Consider the following 19,637-nt stretch of genomic DNA (forward strand, 5'->3'; position numbering starts at 1 on the left):
CTGGAAGATGGGGGCACCCGTCACCCTCGCTCAGAGGCTGAGACGGAAGGGAGGAAATGGGCTGCCGGGACCCTCAGCCACCCTTGTTTCGGGGGTGCTGTAGCCGGTGGGGATGGGATGGAGTGTGGCCCCCTTTGCTCCCCACCCCACCCCGGCATGTGCAGGCCAGTGTCTGCCCTTCCGGCTGGGGTTTTCCGAGGGTGGGCAGCTCCGCCCAGAGCCCCTGGCACGCCTGGCCCTGCGAGGCCACCCTCTGGGAACCCCAGCGGCAGGTGGGGGCAGGGCTGAGCCCGACGTCTGGAAAGGCTCCCGCGGAGGCGCGGCTCAGCCCCGGGTTCTCCTGGTGTTTTCCTCCTTCTTTGAGCTGAGGAAAGGGGGGTGCAGGGTGGGTGCGGGAACAAGGCAGCGTCTGTCCTCCCCACGCCGGCTCTTCTGCTCTGCCCTGGGCCCAGACCCTTCCCAGCCGGGGCCCCAGGTAGCCTCCTCCCACCAGGCTGCCGGCGCCGGGCCGCCAGCAGACGCTGGGAAGAGGCCATCCTCCTGGGAGGACGGTGGCCGGGACGGCCTCCCGAGGCCCTTGGAGGCAGGTCTGGGGGCCCCGGCCCTGGGATGCAGCTGCTGGAGGTGGGCTGGCGCCCTGAGTCTAAGCGGCCCTGGAGAAGAGCCCTGCTCGGAGGAGACCCCCGGTCGGGTGAGCCCGGACGGGCAGGACCTGTGGAGCGGGCCACGGCAGGGCTTTCTGCAGGGGCGGCATCATTCCTTCATCCGTCCGTTCACTCGTTCTTTCAGGGGCGTGGTGAGCGCGGGTGGTGGGCCGGCCCGGTTTCCAGAAAGCCGGGTGCCTGTCTTCTGGAAACTGTCCCTGGGGGGCGGGGGCGGGGGTGGAGGAGTTGCATATCCAGAGCCTGGCAGTGGGCGGGGGGGGGCGAAGGGGGCCAGGTGAGCCCCCAGAGGGCCCTTAACCAGCCCTGGTGGAGGAGCATCTCCAGGGGAGGAGGGAGGCCCTGGGCTGGGTCAGGGAGGCAGGAGGGAGCCGGTGGGTGTGGCCGTTGTGGTGGGCGTGGCCTTGCAGCACAGGTGTGGCCTGGGGTGGGCCGTGGGCCTGGGGGTGGCTGGCACTTCATGCAGCTGGAGGACCCGGAGCCTGGCTGGGTTCAGTCCACGTGTTACCCTCACGGCCCTCGCTGCCCCCACCCCAGCTAAGAGGTCCCAGAGTGAGTCTGGGTGGGCAGGGCACCTCCCTGACACTGCTGCCTGGGTCAGGGTCAGTCCTCCCAGGGTACCTGCTGTGCCCACCCTGCCCACCCCAGGAGGGCACCAGGCGGGGGCTCATGCTGGATGGAGGTCCCGCTGCGCCCCCTTGACATGGCAGCACGGTCAGCGCATAAGATGGGGGAGTCGGTGCTGAGCCCCACGGGGCTGCCTGCTTGTCCCCTCTGGTGGGCGTCCCCCTGCCTGCCTACAGGGTGTGGGCTGCCCTGCCCCCCCCCACCTGTGCTGCTCCTCAGTCCCTTCCCCCTCTGTGCCCTGCTCAGGGCGTCCTGGGCCCAGAGCAGCAGGAGTCCCCGGACAGCACGTCCAGCCACCTTGGGAGGTTGGGATGTTCGTGGAGTGACGTCTGAGCGGCTGCTTAGGCTGTGGGCTCTGGCCCTGGCTCCGCATGTCCTGGTTGGCAGACCAAGTGGCGACCTAGCTGTGCCTCAGTGTCCCCATCTGGGAAGCAGGCCCACTGGTCATCCTGGGAAGAGCACCTGGCAGGGACAGGGGCACAGCTCACGTCCCCGGAGGGCTAAAGACGCAGACAACATTGTTGGCCATCTGTGCATTCAGCAAGTGGCCTGCAGCCCACCCACGTGCTAGGCACCTGTGATGGACGGATCAGGGCCATGGGGCCACAGGGGCCCTCATCTGTCCTTAGATCTGACTCTTCTCCGGCCACTCTCAGCTGGACCCTCTTGGGCTCTCCAGGTGAGCCTGACTTGCTGTAACGCCTGCCCCGTGCAGGCATGCCTACGGCCCCGACTCCCCCTGTCCTGACCCTGGCTCTACCCCTCTGGGCTCTGTGGCCTTGGCCAGGTGGTCACCCTCTCTTGAGCCCCTGTGTCCAAAGTCCTGGGAGGGTGGCCAGGACCTCTTACGCTGGCGACGGCCCGGAAGGAACAGTGCATGAAACTGCCCATGGGGCCTTACACGGTAGGCACTCGGTAAACACTAGCTACTCATTCCACCATCCTTAAAGCACCTACTGTATGCTAAGCCCTGTCCAAGCTCTAGGGCCACAGCAGTGATAAATGATAAATGCGCGGAAAGAGAATCACATGTTACAGGTGCTTTGGGGGCTGGTTAGGAAAGTTGGGTGGGGCAGGGTGTGGCCATAAATACAGCAGCGGGTGGCAGCTCGAGCCCCGTAACAAAACCCCACAGACTGGGCGGCTTGAACCATGGACATTTATTTCTCACAGTTCTGGGGGCTGGATGTTCAAGAGCGGAGTGCCAGCGTGGCGGGGTTCTGTGAGGGCTTCTTGGTTTACAGATGGGGTGGGTGGGGTGTGGGGGGAAGAGAGCGAAGGAGCTCTCTGGTCTCCTCATGTGGGTACTGATCCCATTGTGAGGGCCCCACCCTCATGACCTCAGGCAACCCTAATCATATCCCCAGGCCCACCTGCTGTGCCCTCACATTGGCGTTTGGGGCTTGGACGTATGAAATCTGGGAGGATGCAGAATATTCAATCTATAAGCGACGTTTGAGTGAAGACTTGAAGGAGTGGAGGGAGGGAGCCCTGAGCCTGAGAAGGAACCGCGGTCCTGGTGGAGGGAACAGCCGTGCAAGGGCCCTGAGGCAGGAGGGATCCCGCCAGGGAGGAGCCGTGGGCCCTTGTGTAAGCCCCACCCTCACAGCAGTGGGGCCTTTGCAGGTCCAGCATCAGAGGAAGATGTAACCCAGATCCTTGGGGCATCTCTCTGGCCCCTGCATGGAGAAGGGACCACAGGGCAAGGCTGGGCAGGGAGGCAGCGGGGCTCGGGGGCTCGGATTCTGGGTCAGCTCTCAAGGTGGAGCCGCCAGGAGTAGGGAGTGGACGTGAGGAGGGAGTCGGGGGCACCAGGCCGGGCAGCTGGAAACCAGTGGGTTGGGACAGAGTGTGTCGAGACGCCTGGTGGGGACAGAGGATGACGAGGGTGCCGCGCAGGCCAGGCGTGGTGCGCAGTCCTCGGGAAGCTTCCAGGCCTGACTCTCAGGCGGGCGGGGCAGGAAGCCAGTGGTGCCTGAATGCCCGCAGTCAGGGCGGGCTTAGCCCAGGGGCCGTTGGAAGCGCTGGGTTCAGAACGCGCTCTCCAGACAGAGGACGCATTTAGCCAGGCCTGGAGGGCCTTCCACCCGCTGTCCACATGGGCTGTGAGGGACCCGCCCTGGAGCCGGGCGTGGGCTGCATCTCAGAGGGACCTTTCATGGTGGAGGGCCAGGCGGGGCAGGAGGGGCTGTGCGGGGCCGGGGCCCAGCGGACAGGATCGGGCAGCGAGTGGGGCCCCCCGCTGGGGCGGCAGGAGACGGAGCAGGGCTGTTGCAGGCCGCCAGGCGAGGGGTCCCCAGTCCTTTGGTTCGGGGCCAGTTCCTTCGTTTCCTCCTCAGAGCTGCCTTCCTCGTGCCGCTGGGGGTGGGCGGGGGGACCCCACCCCCTCTGCTCCTCTGCTTCACCCGTGGGTGGGCCCCGAGGCTGCGCCCCTCTGGCTTGGGGCCTGGCAGAAGCCTGCCAGCCAGGGGCTGTTTTCTTGGGGGGCGGGGCAACGGCAGGCCCGCACGACCACCACAGCCAAACGGTGGGACAGGGGGCCGTCAGCTGGCCTAGTCCTGGGGGAACGCTTCCAGGAGCTGCCCGGCTGTCACCTGGTCGGGCTGCTGTGGCCACTCCTTCCCCAGCTCCCGGGACAGCGACCGCCGACGCCCCTCCGAGGATCACCGCGTCCCCACCTCAGGCTGGCACGTTCCTCGGCCTTAGGAGGGCAGGGGGACGGGGTGTGGCTTCCTCAGGGCCTGGAGGCCAGGACAGGGAGAAGGGCACGGCTGCCCACGCCAGCCGCTCCAGGCCACCTGCCCAGTTAGTTCTTGTGAAGCTCTGGATGTTTGGTTTGGGCCGGTCTGAACGCCTGACTGCCAGAGCCGGCTCCCTTCTGGGGACCGTGTCCCAAACAGTGGGTGTGGGCCCAGAACCCAGGCCAGGCTTGGGGTCGGGGGCCGGGTGGAGGGCTCCCCGCCCACCCCTCGAGGCCGCTCGCTGTGGCGTGTGCAACTGGCCGCAGCGCGGGGCTGGACAGGGCGGGATCTGGGTCCAGCTCCCCACGCCGCACCGCGGGCGTCCACAGAGCAGCTTAAGCTTCACGAGCGGAGCCGTGGGCGGTGGCGCTGGCGGTGGAGACGGAGAGCGAACCATTGCATCCACGGCTGCAGCTCGCTGGGCGCCCGAGACGCGCCAGGGGCCGTGAGATGCTTTCCAGCCCCCCCTGCGCTGCGGGCAGTGTGTCCGCTGGCACCGGAGGCCTCGGTCACTTTGCCCACTGCGCTTCCTGGCTTTGCCAGGCCCAGCCCTCAGAGGAGAGCTCCCTCAGCCCGCCCCCCCCGGAGGACCTGGGCTGCCCCGGTGCGGGCACAGGGTGTGGGGAGCAGCTGAGCCAAGGCTGAGGCCCGTGGCTGTGTAGATGCGGGAAGGGTATCCAAGGAGAGGGAACAGTGGAAGCAAAGGCGAGCGGGGAAGAGCCGGGCCCAGGACTCGGGAACTGGAGCTAACGGGGGCAGGGCACGGAAGCCAGACCCCACCTGGCCGCCTGCGTGCTTGTCCAGTCGGGGGTGCGGCGGTCGTGCAGTCGCCGCGTTGGCCCCGACGTGGGCCGGGAGGTGGGACGCTCGTGATCCTCGAGGCCCGGGGTCGGCGCCGGCTGACTGGGCCTGCTGCCTTGCAGGGGCCAGGCCCAAGAGGACACAGAGGCTGAGCGCGGAAACCTGGGACCGGCTGCGGTTCCCCCCGGAGCGGGTGAGTGGGGCTCGGGGCGGGCGGCGGGGGCACGCGGGGGCGGGTGGCGGCCAGCGACAGAAGCAGAGCGTGGGCGGCGGGATAATGAGGCTGGCGCGATGTTTGCTGAGCTGCCAGCACCCGCCGGGGTTCCTGTCTGCGTCACGTCCCTGCCAGGGGCGACAGACGTGCCCGGTGCGGCCCAGGACCCTGGACGGGCCACCTGCCCAGAGAGGGCCCCAGGAGACCCCGCAGCACCGGTGGCTGCTCCCTTCCCGCTCAGCATGGTCCCGCCACCCGGGCCCCCGGGTCCTTACGTGTTGCAGACCCCCAGTGTCCTGGCCGGTCTCCATTCCTGTCTGCCCCCTACTCACTCGGACTCTGCTCCGGGGGAAGCAGAGCTGTTATGGGTGGAGCAGCGGGGGCCTGACAAACCCCGGACAGATTTGGGGGCCCCGGGGCCGCTCTGTACCTGCCAGGGTGGGTGCTGTGTGGCCCAGGAGCAGTGGCCTGACCTCTCAGAGCCTCCAGTCCCTCCAGTGTACACTGGGTTCAGTTGTGGACAGCCACGGGGACCCACTGGGGGACAAGGCTCAGGGCCGCCCACGGTCACCCATCGCTTAGTGTGGGCAGGTGGTGTGTGGGGTGGTCAGAGCCCCTCCAGGCCCCGCCCTGCCTCCCCCTGCCCCCAGGCTGCCGGCAGCTCCCTGTCTTCCTCGGGCCCCTGAGCACCTCTGTGTGGGCCAGTGAAACGGGGCCGACTGCATCTGCTCAGCCCCTCTTGGGGTCCTGGATGGGGAGCGTTGGCGGCCCGGCCCCCTCCCATGCCCGGTCTTCCTCCCCCTCCCCAGGAGCAGAATGGAGACAGCCACCCCGCGGGGGACTGGCGGGGGCCGGGCAGGGACCTGCTCCCCCTCCCCGTGAGGAGCAGGAAGTACCAGGAAGGGCCGGACGCTGCTGAGAGGAGGCCCCGGGAGGGTGGCCACTCCCCACTGGACAGCGCGGACGTCCGGGTGCAGGTGCCTCGTACGGTAGGTGACTTCTCCCCGGGGGCCCACGGGGAGCCGCGAGGGGCTCCACTGCCCATCCTGCACAGCATCCTGCACAGCCCACCTGGAGGCTGGGCCGGGCCTCTCCAGGGAGCTGAGGTCATGGCCCTGTGCTGTCCCCTGGGACCTGGTGGGCACAGGGCCTGCTGAAAGCCTGGGGCACCCCGGGCAGGGACAGGGTTTACTCATGAGCCGGACGGGAGGCCTCGTGCTGGTGGTGGTGGGGTAACAGGCAGCCCAGGAAGGGTCTGCAGGACAGCTTGGGGGGTGCAGCTCAGGTCCTCGGGCCCAGCAAGCAGCCTCGTCCTGGGGACACAGTGTACAGAGGTAGACAGACAGCCGGGGTCTGGTGGACAGATGGGTGGGGATGGACGGCTGAGGGGTGGGTGGACCAGTGATCAAGTAGATGGACGGGGGGGCTGGAGGGACGGACCTGGTCTCTTGCTGCCTGGCAGGTGTCCCACTGTGCCCAGTACCCTGGCTGGCTTCTCCAGGCTCTCAGGAGTGGGTCAGGTACGGGGGGCACAGAGGGGCACATGCCCGGCCACACCCAGGTTCAGAGGTCAGCCTGGAGCCCCCCATGCACAGAACACCTGCGTCCAAACCTCCGAGAGTTTGTCTAAAACTAGTTTCCTCCAAGGGTTTAATCAGCACCTTCCCCGCCTCTGAGGGGCGTGGGTGCCGTGCTGGGTATTCTTAGCCCCAAATGGCTGCTTTGCACCCGTCTTCCCGTGAGCCTGGGGCAGCCTCCGCTGACCCCACTTGACCCCAGCCCCACTGGATGGGCCAGAGGATGGCCAGAGTCTGTGTCTGGGGAGTGGGGTGAGCGGGGGAGGGCACAGGGGCCTGGGGAAGGGGACGGGGTCCCTGCTTGGGGCAGGAGGCCCCGTCAGGCCCCTCCCCGACCCCGAGCCCAGGCAGTGCAAGGGCCCAGGCAGTGCAAGGGTGTTGCCACCAGCACAGCGGGGGCTGCGGGATCTGAGGAGGGTGGCTGGGTGTGGTCTGAGGGCCCGAGAACTTGTCCTGGGGCCGGGCATGGGGAGCAGGGCTGGGCTGGCCCCAGAGGTCAGGGGGAGTCTTGGAGTCGGCCCAGCCAGAGAGGGCCTGGGCAGGGAAGGACCCCTGCCAGGGCACTGGGGGGCCACAGCGGGCTCTGGAGTAGGAAGGGCCTGCCCAGGGCCGAGCAGAGGCCTGGCCTGTGCTCATGGCCCCCACCGCCCGGCTTCACCCAGGACCATACTTACCAGGTGACGGCGGCGTCCGTACCCACACCCCGTTGTTTATGCTGTGAAACGGGGACTGAGCGAGGGGGGCAGCGCCTGCACCCCAGCTGCCTAGGCCCCCCCACCCCACCCTGCCCCGCAGCAGGGAGCACGCAAAGAGAGACTTGTCTCTCTGATTCTCTCGCATCCCCAAGCCACACCAGCCTCCCCGCACGAGGGCTGTTTTGGAAGCCTTCCCAAAGAGGCAACTGAGGCAAAGCCGTATATCCCCCCTCTCCCATCTGGGGGCCTCAGAGCCTTGGGCCCCAGAGGCAGGGCCTGGGGAGGTGAGCCAGGCCCCCCAGACGCACTGCGGCTGCCACGGGCAGAGACCAGCATTGCGAGATCGCTTGCCCGTCCCATCTGTTAGTTCTGGCCGAGCCGTGTCCCTGTAACTGCAGTTCCAGGACCTCTTCTACCAAATAGATGGCAGTCAAGGTTCAGGCTTGTCACGTGTGCCTTGTTTACAGCAGCCCTAAGGGGGAAACCGTGGCTCAGCATATGAAGGAAATGGCTCGAGGGCGTCCAGCTAGGAATGGTAGGGCTGGGGTTCCTAGGCCAGGGTCAGCTCCTGGCACCCACAGGTTGGCCCCCGTAGAGAGCACGTCAAGGTTTCCGGCCATGGTGGTGTCTTGGTGTCTTTGGAGAAAGTTCCTACGACAGGGTTCTGAGCCTGGCCCCAGCTGGAGGCCTGGACCCCGATGGTGGGCTGAGCCCGTGTGCCCACCCGGGCACCTGACAGAAGGCGGCCTCAGAGGGCCAGTCCCAGGCTGCTGGTGGTGGCCCTCTGTCCCCAGGGCTGTAATGGAAGGGGCCGGCAGCTCTGAACCCACTGTAGAAGGAGCAGAACAGAGGGGGCCCTAAGAGGGGCCTCTGGTGTCCTTGTCCTGTCCTCACCTCTCTTGCCGGGACTACCCAGATGCCTCGGGTGGTCGGCTCCTGCTGGCTCCAGGGCCGGGCTGACGCTGGCTCCGCAACCTGCCAGAGCAGGAAAGGGACATCCAGGCGGCAGCAGGAGGCCGGGGAGGGCACTGCGGCCAAGGGGCTTTGGTCTGGGGCCAGGCAGAAGCCAAGGGGGCCACTGTGTGGTGATGGGGCTCTGCAGGGGGTAAGGGTGTCAGGCCACGCGGCCATCGAGGCCCAGCACGGGAAAGGACACCGATCCATCTGGCTCCTCTCCGGGCTGGGCAGGAGGCCGGGGCTGCTGTCAGAGAGAAAGTGCTCCCCAGACAGGTTTCATCCCCTCGCCCTGCTGCTGGGACTGCCCGCAGGCTCTGTGCTCAGGAATATCCATCTCCGAGTGTTTACGGAGAGTATGTGTGTGTGTGTGTATGTGTGCAGTGCGGGTGGGCGGGGACGGGGAGCGGCGCTCGCCCTGGGTCCTATTTAAGCATCAAGCTAACAGGGCCTGTGGGTCTCTGCGGTGAGGCAGCACCGGGCACTGCAGGCAGGGCAGTGGCACAGGGGCCTTGGCGTCCTGCCTGGGCTCCACGTGGCCCAGCACCCAAATCCACCTGGCTGCCGGCGGGCAGGGCTGCGGATCCGCGTGAGTGGCGGGTCCCTAACATGGCCGGAGGCTCACGGCCTGTCGGAGCTGGACTCGGGCGGCAGGGCGCTCCTCCTGGGGGGCCGGGGCGGGTGGATGGTCAGCTGGCAGGCAAGCAGTCAGCTCCCCGGCAGCCTCACCCGGGCCACTTCAGTGGGGGTGAGTCCCGTGTGTTGATCCGTACTCACCTGCCTTCGCACGTCCCCATCCTGGGCGGCTCAGGAGCCAGGGCAGCCGCTGCCCCGAGGAGCTGGCCAGGCCGGCTGGAGGGGACACCCGGGCCTGGCGGATGGAGCGTTTGCGCAACCAGGGCTGGCTCCTTCTTCCCGGGGAGAAGACGGGCTGAAACCCCTGCGGTGGGGCTGGAGTGAGCCTCAAGGAGTTCTGACCTCCGGGCGGAGGGAGCCCGAGTCAGGCAGAGGAGAGGGGAGGGAACATGGGGTGGCCTCCAGGTCCCCTGAACGTGTCCTACTGGGATGCAGGCCGGTGTCCTGAGCGAGGTGCGTGGGCCTCCCCCTGTGCCTGTGGTCCCAGGTCAGCAGTGCCCTGCATGAGGGGGCGCCCGCCCTTCACAGGTGGCCCCGGGCTCGGGGAGGGTGAGAGCTGCCAGGCCCCGGGCCAGTCCCAGGTCTCAGGCTGGGGTGGCTCTGGCGCAGCGCCTCGGGAGCCTGTCTGGACGACCGTGGCGGGGCCCTCAGCCCAGCCCTGGCCGCAGTGGTGATGACGCCATGAGAGGCCTACAGCAGATCCCCTTCTCCCTCAGGTGCCTCTCTTGAGCCCGAGTTGCAGCCCAGGGGAGGCTGGAGGAGTGCTGGGGACACATGTGTCCCGTGGAGTGGGACCCCCGGGTCACACCTTTCCTGGGAGGGGCCTGGCTCCACTCACCTGGCCCATGGTTCACCTGGGAGAGCCCAGCTGGGGCCAGACGCTGGGCCGGGGGCGGGAGCAACGGCTGCCCCTGCAGTGGGGACGGTGCTGCGCTCACCCCACACCTGGCGGAGCCGGGGGCCCCCCAGCCTGCGAGCAGAGCCCACGAGCGCCTGGGGGAGGCACCTGTACGTAGACCCCACCAGTTCATGGGTTGACGCTGGTCCCCACCCACTCTCTGCCGGGCTTGCAGTTCCCCAGGAGGCCCCGACTAGGTGCAGCCCCCTGGCCAAGGCCCCTGTGGGCCCCTCAGCACCGGCTCTGCCTTCCCTGCAGGTTTCCTGGGCACCACAGGAGAGCAGAGCCCTCAGGGGTGGATTTTGAACCCCCGGCTCCGGCCTTGGCTCTGGGCCTGCCCTGGCCAGGCAGGGGGTGGGGAGGTGCGACCCAAGAGCCTGAGCCCGGTGGGGTCTCCTCCGAGCTGCCACCTGCCGGCACAGGTCGGTGGGACCACCCGCTCGGCTGGCCCTCCCTGCCCACGTCGGCCAGCGGGTCCTCCCGGCCTTCGGACGCCTCACTGCCCCACGGCCTGAGCCCAGCTCTAAGCCCTCACTGTGCTCTGGGAGCCCAGGCTGGGCCAGCTTCCTGGGCCCCAGTCTCCTCTGTGAAACGGGTTGGTGATCGGTTGTCGGGAGCTCTGGGGGTCACGCATTTCAGGCAGGGCTCTGAGCAACAAGGCGGCCGCCAGCCAGCCAGCCAAGAGATGGACAGGCCAGGGCTGGGCAGGGGGCACCAGCTTCCGAGGGGGGAGGGGGTGGGGTGCCAATTAGCACCCAAAGTGTCCTCTGGAAGCCACTCCATCCAGCCGTCAGCCCGCAGGGCCCTGGACCAGGCTTGCTGAGGCTGGCGCTGGGGGTGGTCCTGCTCTGGTCCTGCCCTTTGGGCAGCCCCTGAGAGACCACGCCCTCCACGGAGGTGTGAACTGAGGCCGGTGGCAGTGGGCTTGCCCAAGGCCACCCTGCCAGTTGGGACTCAGCCTGACCCAGTGACCTGGTCTCACCCTATCCCACCCACTGCCTCAGAACTGCGGCCCCTCCCCCCATCCTGACCCAGCAGTGGGACTTGCCCGGGTCAGCTGGCTTACCCCAAGGTCAGCCCTCCCTGTTGCCCAGGCTGCACACTTAATGTAACTTTTTAAAAAAAGTTTATTTAATTTTATTTTTTTGGCTGCGTTGGGTCTTCGTTGCTGCATGTGGGCTTCTCTCTAGTTGCGGCGAGCGGGCTTCTCATTGCGGTGGCTTCTCTTGTGGAGCACAGGCTCTAGGCACGCGGGCTTCAGTAGTTGTGGCACGCGGGCTCAGCAGCTGTGGCTCGCGGGCTCTAGAGCGCAGGCTCAGTAGTTGTGGTGCACGGGCTTAGTTGCTCCGCGGCATGTGGGATCTTCCCGGACCAGGGCTTGAACCCGTGTCCCCTGCGCTGGCAGGCGGATTCTCAACCACTGCGCCACCAGGGAAGCCCCCAGGTTGCACACTTATGCTCACTGAGGGCAGCTTCCAGAGCCCCTGTGGTCCAACCACCAACCCAGGGCCCCCAGCCTGGCGTCCTGGGTCTCCCCAGCCACCCAGAGCAGACCCTGGCCCACCACACTCCCACCTCGGCCAGCACGCGGAGGGAGGGGCTGGGGGATGAGAGCACTGTCTCTGTAGCCTGGCCCCCACACATCTGCTGTCCTCCGGGGACCTTATAAAACTGTCCAAACCCCACAAGGGGTGGGACTGGGAACACAGAAGCCCTCACCTCCCCAGTTCAGGCTCCTTGCCTTGGGTGGTATGACCTGACATTGCTGGCACCTCTGGGTCCACCATCACCGCTGCCAGGGCCCTGGCACCGGCCACTTCCAGTGTGCGTAACGAGCTGCCAAGGGCCTAGTCACTCACTCACTCGTTCATTTGTTTAGCAGACACTGGTGAGTGCTGTGCTGGGTGCTGGGGCTGCAGAGCTGCACAGGCACGGGTGGCACTCGCTGCAGGGGGCTGACACAAGTGGCCAGTAGGGGCCCCCGGGGGACACCAGGGAGGAGAGAAGGGAGGGCGGTGGTGGTGCTGGGAGCCGGAGGGGCGGGTGGGGGAGGAGGGTCCTGACCTCGGCCCAAGCCGAGCAGCCACTCAGCTGTGTCCGGGGGTCTGTGAGGGGCTGGTGACCACAGCAGGGCCACCTGTGGCTGGCCCAGAGCCAGCACTGACTGCCCGTCCCGCCCCCCAGAGCATCCCCCGGGCCCCGTCCTCCGACGAGGAGTGCTTCTTTGACCTGCTGAGCAAGTTCCAGAGCAGCCGCATGGATGACCAGCGCTGTCCCCTGGAGGAGGGTCAGCCCGCGGCTGCTGAAGCCACGGCCGCCCCCACCCTGGAGGAGAGGATTGGTGAGCCCGCGGGGGCCGGGGCCGGTCCCCTCCCTCCGCTGCAGTGTTCCGAGGGCGGGGCGGACCAGCTGCGAAGTGCTCCCTGTCACCGTGAACCCCATGTCCCCGCCTTGCCCAAAGCTGCATCCCGGGAAACGTGTAATCACCCCACCCTCCGGAACACACCGTGTCAGGGCGCAGCGGTCCCGGAGCGGGTGTGGGAAGCCAGGCTCTCTCCTCCGTCACCCCCTGGAGGCCCTCAAGGCGGGCGTCGGGCCCACGGCAGGAGTGGCTGAGAGCAGCTGGGGTCTGGGGTCGGCAGAGAGGCTGCTGGGGGCTCCGGGGGCACAGTGGGCTAGGTCCCTGCCTCCCCGGGCCTGACCCCCTGTGCCCCGCAGCCCAGCCCTCGCTGACGGCCTCCCCCCAGACCGAGGAGTTCTTCGACCTCATCGCCAGCTCCCAGAGCCGCCGCCTGGACGACCAGCGGGCCAGCGTGGGCAGCCTGCCCGGGCTGCGCATCACCCATAACAATCTGGGCCACCTGCGTGGTGACGGGGACCCCCAGGAACCGGGGGACGAGTTCTTCAACATGCTCATCAAGTGCCAGGTGGGCCTGCAGCCCGGGGCGGCCGGGGGCTCCGCCACCCTCGCCCCGCCTGCCCCCCAGCCCCTTGGCCCCGGTTAGCTCAGGGCCCCTCCCCGGGAGGCTCCACGCAGGCCGGCCTGGGCCCTGGGTCCTCCGTCTCAGGGTGCGTCATGGGGGACTGGACCCCAGGCTGGCTCGGCCGGTGTCTCTGAGTGCCCGTGGGTGCTCAGACCCATGGGCCGCCTCCTGCGCCCCCTGAGTAGGTCACCCCAGGACATCCTCAGGCGGGCCCCTCCCTACGGTGCAGGAGCCTGGAGCCGGGCGCGTCACCAGGTATTCCTCCAGCCTTCCACATCCGGATGGAGAAAACCGAGGGCCAGGCGGCACCCCCAGGGTGCAGAGGGCAGGAGGGGTCTGGCCAACGCCATGGGGTGCAGCCGCCCACCAGTCTGGGCGGGGCAGAACTGCAGGTGGGGTTTCAGGGTCAGGAAACCCTCAGTGAAATGGCTGGGGAGGGGGCAGTGTCACAGCCCCCGTGCAGGAAGCTGGAAAGTTCCCAGCTGTGACATTGCTTCCCACAGAGGAGAGGAAAGTGCAGCTCCGGGCGAGTCCGAGGAGCCTCAAAACCAGCCCCTACCGAGAGCCCCGCCCACACGCACGCACGCTCCACAGGCTCCGCCCACACGCACGCACGCTCCACAGGCTCCGCCGGCTTCGGCCCTTCCACTCCAGACCCTGCAGAGAGGCCCAGCGCCCGCTCGGCCCCCTGACCCGCTGGGGCCCTGGGGCACTCGGCACCACCAGCTCCGGGAGCTGCGGCCCCGCCCTGTCCCTGGGGCTCGTGAACACACCACGGTCTGGTGGCCTTAGGAGCAGGCCTGGGAGGCTGCCCCAGCAGCTCGCCCGCCGAGTAGGCCGTTCGCGGGGTCAGGGCTCCCAGCTGTGCCCTGGAGCTGATTCCCAGGGAGGCCCTCCTGAGCTGGCACTGCCGCCGAGGTGTCCCCGGGGCCTCTGAGCGCCGGGCCCAGGCGCTGGGCTGGGCCCTCCAAGGCCTGGGGAGGCGAGGCCGCCGACCCGCGTGTCCATGTCTGCGCAGTCCTCCAGGATCGACGACCAGCGCTGCCCGCCGCCGGACGTGCTGCCCCGCGGCCCCACCATGCCCGACGAAGACTTCTTCAGCCTCATCCAGAGGGTCCAGGCCAAGCGGATGGACGAGCAGCGGGTGGACCTCGCCGGGAGCCCGGAGGAGGTGGGCGGACCCCCCGAGTCCCGGCAGCAGTGCCAGCCCGGCGCCAGCTAAGGCCTCGCACCCACAGCCGGGCCCGCCCCACCCCCGCTCCTGGACCGGGGCGGCGGCCGGGGGGAGCTCCCAAACGTCCAGGATGTCCACAGTCCCCCCTCAGAAGCCAAATCCTCCCGAGGCCACAGCTGAGGGCAGGCTCTGAGCCACCCGGCCCTTCTCACTGAGCCGGACGCTGGGCACGCGGCCCCCGTGGCGTCCCCTCCCCAGGGCAGCAGGCTTGGGCCAGGGCCCACTCCGGTCCTGCGCCGGCCCCCCGAGGTACGCAGCTTCCTGCAGGCCTGCCCCGCCCAGCCCTGCCGTCGCCCCGCCTCTGCCCCAGGCCGGGCCTCCAGCATGTCGGCCCCGAAGCCCGGTGCTGTCCAGACCTCCACGCTCTCTCCCTGACCCCCGCCCAGCCAAATGTGAAAACCCCGCTGACCCCCAACCCCCAAAGGTGTCTCTGAAGCCTCTTCTCTGGGGCCACCAGCGGCACGGGCGTTTCTGTCCTCCTGAAGCTGGCCCAGCTGTGCTCGCCCCAGTCCGGCCTCACCCCTGGGGAGGGCCCCCTCCCGGCCCCTCTCCCCTCCCTCCTACCGGGCCTGGAGGAGGAGGAGGAGGAGGAGGAGGCCAGTCCCAGAAAGCCTGGGGCCTGACGAGGCAGTGGAGGCGGTGCCCCCTACGTGGGGTCCCCGGGCCCTGGCACTTTAGTCCCCAGCCCCACCAGGCACGTGGTCCTGAGCCGGCAGGGCAGGGAGGGAAGGGGGTGAGCTCCACATTCCTCAAGTCCAAGCCCAGGAGCCCAGGAACTGAGCCGGCCCGGTTCTGGGAATACCAGCCGGTAGGGGTCTGCACCCTGACCATGCCAGGGTGGGCGGCAGGTGCGAGGGCTCCAGCTCTGTGGCCGTGGCGAGCACCCAGCCCTCAACCCCACCGCGGGGTGAGATGACATCACGCCTTCTCCCGTGGGGTGAGTCGGCCCTCGGGATTGGGCAGGAGACAGGCCCCCGGGGAGACCGTGGCCGGTGCCCTCGCCCAGACCCCCCGTGTCAGCCCGCCTACTGCAGGGCCCACCTCCAGCTCTCCTGGAGTGTCCCTGGGTCGAGCCGCGGCCCCACGGCCCCCAGGCGGCCCTCCTCTTGCGTGGCGCCTCACGCAGCCCCACGGTCCCGCTCTCTGAGCGTGGGGAGGCCGCCGGGCCCCCGCCCCTCGGTACAGCCCGGGGCGCTCTGGGCGGGGGAGCCCCCGAGGGCGAGGGTAGGGCGGCAGGTGTGGGGGCAGAGGCCAGAGCACAGGCTCCTGCTTGGCCGCCCCACACACCCGAATGTACGTGCGTATTTATTGCTCACACGTGTGTTTGCCATGTTGTCAAGGGGTCCTTTCCAACCCAAGAGGTACATTTGTTCTTCTGTTTTTCCCGAAAAAAATAAAGTCTGCCAAGCGAATGCTGTTTGTGTCAGGATGAGGGCTGGCGGAGGTACTGGTGCTTTCAGAGGCCCAGTGACTCCCTCACCTGGGTGAGCAAGCCTACACCGTGCCAAGGGCCTGGGGCCGGGGAGCAGTGCCCTCCTGCCCCGCCAGGCTGCCCCTGCTCCTGCCCACCCCCACACATGGGCTCGGTCCCTGCTGCGTTTATGGGTGGGGGCGGGGCTCGGGCTCAGAGGGGTGAGGCGGCAGTCCCAGGGACACACAGCCAGTGAGGGTGCTAGGAGCCCAAGTGTCCTCCAAAGCCCACGCCTCAGCCCTGAGCCCCACGCTCCCCTCCCAGAGGAGCTGTGGTGCCGTGACGAGGCTGCTGGAAGGCGTGGAGTGCAGTGTGGGGCAGCCCCCGAGCGGGGCACAGGGAACCCCAGGCCTCCCTACCGAGCCTGCCATCCTGCAGCCTTTCTCGGGTGAGGTGAAGAAAAGGGAGGGTGGGTGAGAACAAGGCCTATACGGGGAAGGGTAGAGCCCCCACCCCCCACCCCAGAGTTCTCAGTGCTCCGGGAAGCAAATATCGGCGGGGCGCCGTGCCTCTCAGCGGCTCACAGCCAGGCCAGGACGCTAAAGGCTCTGAGAAGTCCTGCAGGAAGAAGTTTGTTTGATGTCCTTGAACCCAGCGTTGCCTATCAAGCTGTCCTCAGAAGACTACACTTGGGGACGTGCTGTCACAGGATCACAGGAGGTTGGCCCAGATACCCTAATTTGACCATTTGGAGAGAGTCCTGGCCAGGGATGAGGGAGGGAAGATAGTTGGGGGGTGGTGGAAAGAGCCAGGGGCACCTTGAGAAGGGACTGGAGAAGGATGGCGGCTGGGCGGGGGCCACGCAGGGAGGCACCAGGGTCGGTCAGGAGGCAGGGGAGGAAAAGTGGGCAGGAGCCTTTCCTGTGGTTTCTGTGGGAAGCAACAGCGAGGCAGGGCCAGCAGGCCTGCTCGGCTGGTGAGAAGGTCTTCAGTGGCTCTGGGTGGAGGGGCTGCCCGAGTTGTCTGGAACCTGCCCTGGGTGCACTCGCCCTACCATGTCCAGGAACTGACCAGCTCTCCAGGGTCAGAGGGCCCAGACGTCAAAATATCAGAAAGCAGACAATAAAAAGATGCGGCGAGCACCCATGTCCAAACCGCCCACGGGAGGAGGGCTTGGCCTGGGTGGCCCTCCTGGGTCCGCTCTGCATTCTCAGAGTCCGGCCAGCTCCCTGGGCCTCCCCACACCTGGTTCCAACCCTGTGGCAGCAGCGAGGCCCCGCTGCTGGGGCGTTTCAAGGCCAGCGGGTCCCTCGGGGCCTCCGCGGAGGAGCAGGCCCGGGCCTGGCTCGTCCTCCGTGACTGACTCCGCAAATGTCACAGGAGGCTCTGGGCAGGATAATAGGGGGTTGTTCACCACGGGGAGAACGGGGTATTCGAGTCGGAGCACGAGCTGCCAGCGCCTGGAGAACAATGCTGAGGCCTGTGCTGGCGGGGGCGGCCGTCAGGAGTTCGGATCCTGCAGGGACCCTGCGAGATTGTGGCTGGTGATTCATGTTGAAGGTCACACAGCCCAGAACGCTTCTGGAAATAAACATGCTTTCATAAACACAGGAACATCCTGAGAAGGCGGTCAAACGAGGTTGGGAGACAAACTGCACAGCCCCAGGGAGGGGGACACTGCACGGGGCAGGCGGCCCACCACCAAGCACACAGCAGCCCAGCCCCCACTCCGCTGGCCACCACAGCCGCCTGGCCCGCCTGCAGCCACGGGGAGCAGCCCAGCCTGCTGACTTGGCTTGGCCAGTGGCCAAGGGTCAGGGCTGAGGTTGGCACCGGCTCACCAGTGCCATCCAGGGGGCATCGAGGGGACGGCAGGTGGCACAGAGGGATCTGCGGGGCCTGATTGTGTCTGGCCAGAGGGGCAGGACCCACGGCAGGGATTGGGTGTGCTGATCCCACTCCCAGGAAGAACAGCGGCTAACTGGCCATCAAGATCGGGGCCCTGGGATTTCCCTGACCGTCAGTGGTTAAGACTCCCCGCCTCCAGTGCAGGGGTCACGGGTTTGATCCCTGGTTGGGGAACTAAGATCCCACATGCCGTGTGGCATGGCCAAAAAAAAAAAAAAAGATCGGGGCCCTGACACTTGGGGTTGGGGCGGTGCTGAGCCACCCCGTGCCCGTCCTGAGTCCCATCTTTCCACTTATACTCCTGACAAGGTGGCACCGTGAGCATCTTCATCTGCAGACAGGAAGACAAAGGCTCAGAGGGGCAAAGTGACCTGCCCGAGGCCACACAGCCACAGCCAGGAGGGGCTCAGACTCCACGTCCAGCCCCTTCCCACTCAGACACGGCCAGCAGCCACGGAAGGCCCTGGCCTGCAGCCCGGAGGGGGGCGGTTCTTGTGAGTCACTCTGACTCCAGAAGCAGGGATGACAGGAGACCCCAGGTCCCAGCATCTGCAAGTGATGGCTGTTTATTGATAGAGACAGGCAAGTCCAGAGTGGCTCAGGGCCGGAGCACCCCTCTTGAAGGCAGAAGGCGGGTCAGCTGGCCTCTGTCTTGCCAGAGTGGGTGGGATCCTGGTCCTCAGCCCCTTCCATAGCAGTGGTGGATTTGGGGGTCCCCGCAGCCTCTAAAACGAGTTCCAGGGCCCCCTCGCCAGCCACTCGGTGTACCTTCTCCCCTCTGGCCGCCAGGATTTCTTCAATATTCCTGAGAAAGAGGGAAGTGCCGTGACACTCCAGGCCCCGAAGCTGTCCTGCATCTTGGTCCCTCGAGGGCACCCCAGGCCAGTCTCGAGCACATGAGACCCTGTGCTGGTGTGGCATCAGGGCCATGCAGCCGGGAGGCTCCTGACCACTGCCCCCCACTGCTCTCCACAAGGTGGCGAGGCTGACCCTGCAGCCCCAGGGCCCTGACCACTGCACCTCACACCCCCCGCCCCAAGTCTGGTGCAGTCAACCAGCCAGTGTCAGCACAGGACAAGAAAGCTGCATGCTAGGATCCCTGCCCCATAGCAGGCACTCAGGAAGGAGTGCCTACAAGGGTGAAGGAACCACAGAGTGAAAGGCAAGCTGTTGCTTTTAAGAGTCAACCTAGTCTGACACCCTCATTTTAGGGCAGGCCCGTGGCCCTGACAGGTAACCAGGTCCTACCTGCCCCCAGAGGCTGTCAGTCAGGCAGTGAAGCAGGCCGGAAGGAGCTGATGTAGGGTGGAAGATTTAGCAAATAAAAACATGTTCCAATCTTGGGCATACTTTTACTAAAAAGTTACTTGTGTTTTATCTGAATTTCAAATTTAACTACACCTCTTGTGTTGATAAGGAAGCTGGGCTGGAGATGTGGGCTCTGTAATCCTCATTAGAAGGACGGTGCCCCAGGGAGGTTGCGTGGGGCTCCAGACTCAGGATGGACCAGGCCAGCACTGGAATATAGACCTCTGTCCCCAGCCCTTCCCAGGGAGCCTCACCTCTTCCCATCCAGGTCCGAGAACCAGCCCAGGTTGTCGGCGATGATGTGGTGGTTCTGGCAGCCAGGGCAAGTCACAATGACCACACCCTGGTGATAGGCGAGCTTGGAGATGCGCTTGGAGGACCTGGTCCCACAGACCTGGTGGAGACTGGAAGGTGAAGCCCTGCTCCCGCCCCCGCCTTTCCCAGAAGGACCCGCCCCCCCGTGATTGCCCCTCCCCCCGAATTAGCCACACCCCTCCGCATGCCCCCGCCCTCTCCCAGAAGGATTACCCCCCCCCCCGAGTGATAGCCCCACCCCTCTCCTGGAAGATCCCGCCTCCCGAGGACAACCCCACCCTTCTTTGCCGTCCCGCAGCGCCGTCCAGCGCCAAGTGCAGGTGTGGGCCCGGGCCCGGCCCCGCCCCCGCCACGTGCCCACCTTGCAGGTGTAGACGAGCTGGTAGTGCGCCGGCCCGGGTCCCGGCTCGGAGCTCAAGCGCCGCCAGCCACAACCCCAGGCCCGCCTTCTCCCCACGGCCTCCAGGCGGGCCCCGCGCCCCCACAGCCACCTCAGGCCGGGCCCCCGGGGCCGCGCGCAGCTCAACAGTATCGGCAAGAGGCCCAGCGCCGCCCGCACCATGCCGCCCGCCGGCCACCCCGCGCAGCCGAGACCGCCCCGCCCCGCCCCGCGGAGGCCGCACCGCCGCCGTCTCGGAAGCGGGCACGCGATGGAAGCGGCCCTGCTCGGCT

At 67.2% G+C, this 19,637-nt stretch overlaps 2 protein-coding genes across 2 annotated transcripts in view; one reads left to right on the forward strand and one right to left on the reverse strand.

Annotated features, from left to right (window-relative positions):
• Positions 1–15,435, forward strand: part of GPSM1 (G protein signaling modulator 1) — a 30,582-nt gene extending 15,147 nt beyond the window's left edge. The window contains 6 exon segments of the mRNA XM_057548533.1: positions 4,954–5,024; positions 5,855–6,034; positions 11,990–12,146; positions 12,524–12,732; positions 13,808–13,946; positions 13,949–15,435. Coding sequence (XP_057404516.1) covers positions 4,954–5,024; positions 5,855–6,034; positions 11,990–12,146; positions 12,524–12,732; positions 13,808–13,946; positions 13,949–14,178 — 986 coding nt within the window. The 3' untranslated portion in view covers positions 14,179–15,435.
• Positions 15,436–17,882: 2,447 nt separating this feature from the next.
• On the reverse strand, positions 17,883–19,533 carry DNLZ (DNL-type zinc finger). The gene is made up of 3 exons (XM_057548607.1): positions 19,327–19,533; positions 18,905–19,044; positions 17,883–18,147 (listed from the first exon to the last, which is right to left on the reverse strand). The coding sequence occupies exons 1-3, from the start codon at positions 19,525–19,527 to the stop codon at positions 17,979–17,981; spliced, it is 510 nt and encodes a 169-aa protein (XP_057404590.1). The 5' UTR covers positions 19,528–19,533; the 3' UTR covers positions 17,883–17,978.
• Positions 19,534–19,637: the final 104 nt, after the last annotated feature.

This window comes from Balaenoptera acutorostrata, chromosome 6 (genome assembly GCF_949987535.1).
Source record: "Balaenoptera acutorostrata chromosome 6, mBalAcu1.1, whole genome shotgun sequence".
In the NCBI taxonomy this organism is placed as follows: Eukaryota; Metazoa; Chordata; class Mammalia; order Artiodactyla; family Balaenopteridae; genus Balaenoptera; species Balaenoptera acutorostrata.

What these genes read in the sequence shown, in the direction of transcription:
- DNLZ (XM_057548607.1), bottom strand. Translation starts at nt 19,527, where the DNA reads ATGGTGCGGGCGGCGCTGGGCCTCTTGCCGATACTGTTGAGCTGCGCG. An exon ending in AGCTCGTCTACACCTGCAAG is followed by an intron (nt 19,045 to 19,326) that starts GTGGGCACGTGG and finishes AGTCTCCACCAG; the next exon opens with GTCTGTGGGACCAGGTCCTC. An exon ending in TCGGACCTGGATGGGAAGAG is followed by an intron (nt 18,148 to 18,904) that starts GTGAGGCTCCCT and finishes CCTCTTTCTCAG; the next exon opens with GAATATTGAAGAAATCCTGG.